This window comes from Strongylocentrotus purpuratus, unplaced genomic scaffold (assembly GCF_000002235.5).
Source record: "Strongylocentrotus purpuratus isolate Spur 01 unplaced genomic scaffold, Spur_5.0 spur5_scaffold_13, whole genome shotgun sequence".
In the NCBI taxonomy this organism is placed as follows: domain Eukaryota; kingdom Metazoa; phylum Echinodermata; class Echinoidea; order Camarodonta; family Strongylocentrotidae; genus Strongylocentrotus; species Strongylocentrotus purpuratus.
Genome location: NW_022145598.1, coordinates 15,150,721 through 15,158,632, shown reverse-complemented (window position 1 = coordinate 15,158,632; position 7,912 = coordinate 15,150,721). Strand labels below are relative to the sequence as shown.

The 7,912-nt window shown below is 39.9% G+C and overlaps 1 protein-coding gene across 1 annotated transcript in view; it reads right to left on the bottom strand.

Annotated features, from left to right (window-relative positions):
* Positions 1-6,995, bottom strand: part of LOC115918560 (nucleolar protein 4-like) — a 19,942-nt gene extending 12,947 nt beyond the window's left edge. Inside the window, exons 1-3 of the mRNA XM_030982985.1 lie at positions 6,840-6,995; positions 2,494-2,654; positions 530-724 (exon numbers count right to left, since the gene is read on the bottom strand). Coding sequence (XP_030838845.1) covers positions 530-724; positions 2,494-2,646 — 348 coding nt within the window. The 5' untranslated portion in view covers positions 2,647-2,654; positions 6,840-6,995. The remainder of the gene's footprint in view (positions 1-529; positions 725-2,493; positions 2,655-6,839) is intronic.
* Positions 6,996-7,912: the final 917 nt, after the last annotated feature.

The following is a 7,912-nucleotide window of genomic DNA, read 5'->3' as shown; positions in this document are numbered from 1 at the left end:
GGCTCATGCTACACCCCTGATGAAATAACAAAATGTAACACAACCAATGGCTTGGGGAACTTAAAGCCTGTCTGCACTAGTTTGGCCAGGAGGGATTAGACCTCCCTGCATGGTCACTGACAGATGGTATCTCATCAAATCAGCTCTCAATCAACTTAAGAAAAATGGGACCAATGGTCACCGATTTGGTATTGTTTGCTATATAGAGGGCGCAAGTAGCTATAAGTAGTGCAGAGGGGCTTTAACACACAAATGAGTCAATCACTCATATGACCATGACGACTGGCTCGAAGAAAAAAAAATCATGATCGAAATGACTGTCCAAAAATCAACTTATTGCAATAAAATAGCCTTGTCCGTCACCTGCTAGTATTGAAAATGTGTGAACATAACATTAACATTATTATCAGAGCAAAATTTCGATGTGACAGACAATAATTGAATACTGGAATTTCATTTGATTTTTCGAAAGACTTTTCGATTGTCTTGAAAACTTCCCCGTCCTAGCCCAAATGGATTGGATACTCACATTAAATGCCTTCAACCTCTCGGGGTCGACGCCGGGGGCGGTTTCGCCCATCTTATCACTGTCATCGTCTCCATCGTCGTCGTCGTCTTCGTCTTTGATTGTGAGATCTTCGGGCGTCTCTCGACTCGATTCCCCCGACGCCGCAGCGGCAGCAGCAGCCGCCAGAAGGCTGTACCCGTACCCGTTCGCTGCCGGCTAGAGTAAGTAAATGCAGAGAAAATGTTTCAAGTTATTCTTCATTTATTCTCGAGTTAAAAAAGAAGGGGAAGGAGGGGTAGAAGATGGGAGTAAAGATGATGATGATAGTGGTGGTGGTGATGATGATCATGAGGACGAAGAAGCAGGAGGAAGAACAAGCAAACACACACAAAAAAGAGGAGAAAAACGAAAAAGAAGATGATGAAGGAAAAGAAAAGCAAGAAAAGGAAGGAGCAGAAGAAGAGGAAAAGAAGACGAAAATCACTAAAATACATGTTAAAGGGTAGCTCAACATGTTTTATTTGTTGATGAATATAACCAAGACATATCTGAATGTCTTGTTTAACTGCGGCAAGTCAATTTTATTCATCTAAGTCTCACCAAAAGAGAAGGCATCGTATTTGCAGTTATCTTTGTATTTCTGAATATTCGCTTACTAGTATAAGACAACTTCGTAACTCTCACTATTACTCAATACAAGCCATTTAAAGATGTGACTTGTGTTTCTGTTAATGACTTCACATGCAGTGTGCAAACTCTTACAAATACTACAAATGCGCATACTCAACCCAAGTGATAATGTACCAATACTTGATTATTATTCATAATCACGTGAGTGTATATGTGTGGTGATTTCCCTCTATATGACGATGAGATATTTAAAATGATATGAGTCATTTTTCTTTATTTTAGACTGCATGGATACAAATATAGACAGGAACAATGGGGTTGGACAAGGAGAAGGAAATAATACGGCCAAGAAAAGGCCTGCATGGATTGCTTTCTATCAAAGCATTAAGAAAAGAGTGATTAGAATGATTCGTTCAAGCCTGCTTCATTTCTTTAATGTGACTGTGGAGCTGAAAACATTTGGCAGATTAGAAGCAAGCAAACTTACTTTTGCCTGAAAGGAAAGTAAATGTCGATAATACGACAGTGCAATACGAAGCTCATTCTGGGGTATTTTGGGGAGTTTGAATATTTCTAAATACATATTCTCAATTTACAAGTCTATCAAAATGTTTCTGAAATAAAATAAGAATATTCAATGAAAACAACATGTTACGATTATTATATTTTAGGTAAAGTCCCAAACGAGATAAAAGTGGATATTGATAACCTGATGTTGTAAAATGTTCAGTACAACTGTTGAATAGTAACAGAATGACGTCAACAAATAAAGACCGACTTGCAATTTATTTGTATTTACCAACCAGCCATTAATTTGAATTAATGAGTTGTCTGATTTGTTTGAACATCTTTTTAATTCCTTTCTCTCGCTTGTTTAAATCACAACTTTAATTTCGTTTATAATCTTCCTCAAATTTGTTTTCTTCTTCTGAATTCCAGCTTCACTGAGCAAGTCATATTTGAGCCATGCAGTCAGAGTTGGTATTCAAGCCGAATAGGTACAATTATTGTGAACCCTCATACAACTGAAATTCAAGACAAAAATAATGTGCGGGTACAAAAAATAGAGTCTCAGACAACAAGATAAAATTGGCTTTAGCATGGCATTCTGTACTATTCTTATCATTATTCTTTAAAGAAAGAGACAGAAACAGACTGAAAGAAAGAGAGAGAGGGGGAGAGAGAGAGAGAGGGGGGAGAGAGAGAGAGGGGGGGAGAGAGAGAGAGAGGGGGAATATTGGAAAGAGAGAAGGATAAAGAGAGAGACAAAGGAAAATAAAATATAAAAAGAAAGAAAGGAAGGAAGGAAGGAAGGAAGAAAGGAGAAAGAAAGAAACGGTAAAAGTTTACGTTACCCCGAAAACTTGGCTTGGTGCGGTCACATCCGGGGGTGCCCTCGCTATTGATGATTTGGACGCTGAATCTGTCTTGGCTTGTGTGTCAGGCTCTGCGGATGATCTCCCGTGTTCGTCGGGGGTGTGGGTCCCCTGGCTGCCAGTCTCCTTCATGATTTCCCCTGGTAGTCATAAGATAGGTCACGTGATTAAACAGGGGATGTTGTTAAATATATTTTTGAGGTAGGACAAAAATGAAGTATAGGCCTAAAGGGACAACAAACGAGCACAGCGATAAAACACAGGATTTTTTTTAGCTTCTCCCCCCCCCCCCCCTCTCATTCCTAAAAATTTGGAATGTTTGGCAGCTATGCTATTGCCCTCTATTGAATAAATCCATCAGTACAACATACAGAACAAATTGCACAACATAGACAAACTGTTGGTCATTTTTGATGTCAGGTGATACATAACAGGATGTTGTGTGAAAGATCTTTTTTTTGGGAAATATTTCCGAGGTAGGAAAATGGGGGTAAAGGAACAACTCCCTCCCGAACACAACACACGAAATTGTAGCCCCAAAGAACATGCAAACTGGTCAGATGATTACAAAATGATATTCCAAGGAATTTATTTTAAAAAGGAACATCCCCGCCCCTTCGTTGACAAATTACATAACTAAGGCCACAGAGCATATCTTTCTGTTGGGTATGCCGACTGAGTTTCTAAAAGGGGAGGAGTCTCTACAAGGGGAGGAGTCACTAGCCGTTTGTGCCTACCCGCTCCGAAGATCTAAATAATTGATAGGACAAGTGAAATTCCAACCCCTGCTAAACATGTAAGTATTTTCCAGTCTCGCAAATTGCGTTTAATAATCTGTTTAATTTTATTTATTTAGCCAACATTATAAATAGTAGTAATATCAGTCGTGTAGCTACATAGGCAAGTGCAAACATTAATTACATAAACGTGGATATCATTATTCTTTGAATTATAGCCTTATGAAGTCCATTGAGAATAATATTCCGGTGCCTCTTTGCGTCTTCATTGTCTGATTAAAACTTATAAGTAGTTGATTCCAGAGAAGATATAGTTATATTGGAGTTTATCTATAAATAAATACCCTCGCTTTCTCTTCCGCTCAAGGTGCCATGCCATGAACTTAAAGCAGGAAACTCGGCACTGGGCGAGAGAAACATCCCCGATTTACTTCCTCAAATCCTAACAACATACTGGATCATCTATCCCTACACGCGGTATCGAGTGGGTTGTTGTGAGAATAAATAGAAAGATATCTTATTCTGTCGTGTATAGGATTGCAATGTATACTTTCCCCGGTGACGACTCAATCTGCAATACCCTATCTGCTGCAAGGGGCATCGATAAGGGGGGGGGGGGGTGGTGATGGGTATAGGCTACCCCCAACCACATAAGACAGTTTTTGCCAGAAAATGTGTAATGTGTAGTTGTAGCCATGTGAGCAAATCGAATAGGTTCTACTTGTTTCTTGTTCGAAAATGTTTATTGAAGTTGTTGTCACGATTGGTCTAACACTCAACCCCTCCCCCTCCCGCCCCCTTCCATCGGTTAATAAAACGGTCTGAAGATGCCTATGTGTACTGCATTGATGAGTGTTTGATGTTTGACTGTATGGAGCATATGGATATGTTTATGTATTTCATATTTCACAAACAATGTCAGATGTCGACTTCTGTTGGCATGTTTAAGCAATGGCTTTCCTTCCAAGGCAATGAAGCTGGCACGAAATTTCAGAAAAAATGGTTTTGAGAACGGTCTTATAGTTAATGGCAAATTTTGCCTAGATTACCAAATTCAAGCCCCCCCCCCCACCCCCTATTGAAAACTGGAATTCTCCGAAGAAAATCTACATTGGATGTTGTCTCCTTTCGTAAGTGCCCCAGACACACTTTGTTGGCCCCTCTCGACGACAACCCAAGGTCCTTTCACCTACGCGTGCCATGTTGATGGGCAGACCTAGGATGGGTAGGGGCAGCAAGGGGGTACCACCAGTGGCGTAGCGTGGATCCAGGCATGAAGGGGGCACCATTATTACTGGTGGGGGACTGGTCTTAACTCGGAGGATAAAATGCAACTGGACAAGGTTTTTTTTTTTAGTAAGAGGGAGAGTGTGGGAGGGGGTCGAAAAGCCTTCTTGTTTTAATACTCCATTTCCCCTCCCCTCCTCTTTTTCTTACTTTTCATTTAATATTTTTGGTCATTTGATGGGGGGGGGGGCACATGTACCGTACCCCCTTTTATATACACAACTTGGTACCACCTACATGTACAGTATACGGTTGATGACAGGGATGAAATACTCCCTTCGAATACCGATTAGCGATTAGTGAACTCAAAATAGTTACGTGATTGTGATAAAGGATTCAAGGAGAAACCCAATCTAGAGTGATTGTGAATTAGTAACCTAAATTTGTACATGTCATGCCCCGGAGAATGGGAGGTGAAAAACCTTACCAAAGAAAATGTTTTAATAAAAGGGGGTAACAGAGGGTATTCCGTACATCATTTGACAAAAATCAGTCAAGTTTTGATCAGGGGCAGTACTATGTGCCAACAGAGGAGAGAGAGAGAGAGAGAGAGAGAGAGAGAGAGAGAGAGAGAGAGAGAGAGAGAGAGAGAGAGAACATAGATTCTACTCGCTCATTATTCCCCACCCTTCCGCGGACCCCTCTAATAGGAGGACCCCCTTCACGGAATTGCTAATAGGGGTACCATGAGGCGTGAAGGGGGTACTAACGAGGCAAACTAGGGGTACCAGGAGGCACACTGGGGTACCCTTAGGGGTACGCTGAGGCACCCTAGGGGCGATTGAGGGGGTGCGGGATAGTCCTACCCTGGAAGGGTTGGGGGTATTGAGCCAAAGTCTTCGCGGGATCCCTCACGAACAGTATATGTGGGGCACTCGGATTTTACCCAGAGGTTACAGATTCTCGGATGAAGATATAGACTCTCTGCAGAACGATTAAATTCATCAGTATGCCAATCGCAATTTAAGAATTTTTGCCAATCTGCAACTAATTTCTTGAAAACGCAAACCCGTCACCGGTCTTAAAGCATATCCTACTCATTTTCAATAAAGCTTGTATGTGTATGCTTATTAAAGAAGCCCTATGAGTTATAAAAATTAGAAAGTGATTATTGTATCGCATAAAGCTTTCCCAAACATATTCTTCTTTCTCTCTTCTTCTTCTTCTTCTACCTCTTTTTTTTCTTTTCTTCTTCTCCTCGCAATTGTTATCGTTACTGTCCATGTTCTTAATATCTTTTTATAGCTTGATTTATTCTCCAGCAATCCTTTTCCTTTGAAGATACGATAGATATCATGCAGATTTGCCTTTCATCCTGCACCCCCCCCCCCCCCCCACCTACCGACACGAACGATGCACCCTCATTTTTCTGGACCCACACTTCGCCATAGTTCATCATTATACTATTCACAAACACTAGTCTATGTATCAAAAGGGGCTGGACGGGGGGCTGCGAAGGAAATGTAACCCCTTCTCCGTACAAACTACTTCGGCCTTAGTATAAAAATAAAAATATCATCAATCATAAAAAGGATAAATGCATCTCTGTCCAACCCTCTCGCATCATATAGCGCGCTCGCGGATTGGGCCCCAAGATGTATTAAGTCATTTCTTTTGATTTGCTTTCTACCCTGGACTGAGGAGGGTCCTCTGTAATGAAGGGGGCCCATTCTGCTTGTAATTTGAGGTACTGTATGTCATAACTCAGTTTAGATTTTGAGGGTAGCTATGTGTTCTTGTACCTCCCATGATTGAAGGAGAAAGTGTGTGTTTTCTTTTTGAAGGTTAATGTTACTGATGTTGTTATTGTTTATTGTTACTCCAAGGGCAAGCTTGGATTACAATAGATAGGACTCCCTGTTTGTGAGTTGTATATGTTTCAGCCCTTTGTTAATGAGTTGGTAATTGTGTTCTTAAAATAAATAATGTGGACTTGATGCACCCTTCCTTTACCCCGTCCCTCTTTTCCCTTCTCTCTGTCTTCTTCAATCCATTCGCATGTAGACCTATAATGAATGTACTATGTCGTTTTGTGTTCGTTAATTGTTTTTTGTTAATCTGTTTCCTAAGGCTCACAAGATCCTTTGCTGTTTTTGTTTCATAACTATTTAAAAGTTAAGACAACCCCTTTCATGCATAAGAAAAACGTTTGGCAATTCGATAATAAAATATCTCTTATCTGTTCTCTCAATAATCTGTACATATCTGTCATATGTATTTATTTATTATTTTATTTATGTATTCATTTGTCCATTCATTCATTCATTCATGCATTAAATAAATTATTGTTTGTTTACTTACCTTTTTTAAGATCTAGCGGCTGTGGACTAAGTCTATCAGGTTCAGCTGGAGTGGTGACCCCTTCTACAGCTTGTGAGGCACTTGTTTCGGATAGAAGGCTGGGGTCACTGATTTCAGTGTCGGCGCTTGAGAGTGATGTCTCGTCCTATCAAGAGAAATGATTAAGAATGGTAAAATTATAGCAATGTCAAAATCCCATATTATATGCGAATTCAACGCCAACGTTTGGGTAAAGCGTTTGTTCAAATTCGGGTTTTTACAAGGAAATTAATCTAAGGTCTCAGTTTTCTTTTGTTAAACGTGACTTTATAATGAACCAAGGGTCGGGTTTAACTGAATTAGAAGAGTGTGGACCACAATCTCTGAATATTAAAATTGATCTCGCCGAGAGAGGAAAAGGACGATAAAGAAACAAACACCAAACAGAAAACGATCGCAACTGCTTTCAAAAATCCAACTCAAGCGCAATTTCAATTTACCATATTGTATACACATCTCATAGAAATCATTTTTGGATTAATTATGACGTCATGTTATGTAAGCAAATGTTAAAAGGTGAAGTACCAGGCCATTAAAACTGCCTTGGCTGATTTTTCAAAAACAGTTGCGATAGTATTGGTCGTGGTGCTGTAAACATGATTACTTGGGCACAAGTCCGTGATTATTGTGATGGGGCAAATTTCTGCTGATTAGTTCATCAATAAAAAATGGTGTCCAACTCGTACCACGAATTCTGGGAGCTTGAGCTGAGCTCCGTATTGAGTGATCACGTTTTCGCGTCTCGGTGAGGCCCTTCGCATCGTCCAGTGTTCATACAAGTAAATGTAATATTGGACAAAATAATAAATACATTGAATTGAATTACATAGTGTCCTATTAGCCTTTTATATTTTCATTTTATTGTTTTCCGAGAATTTGACAGGGTGTGTATTTTCAAATTATTCCAGTATTATACCCACATCCAATATAATAGCCATGATCAGGAATGAGGTTTAATGCTCATTATGGCGAATAAATTCCAATTCTTGTATTATGAGGGTCATAACAAAGTATTACCCATATACAGGAATTAC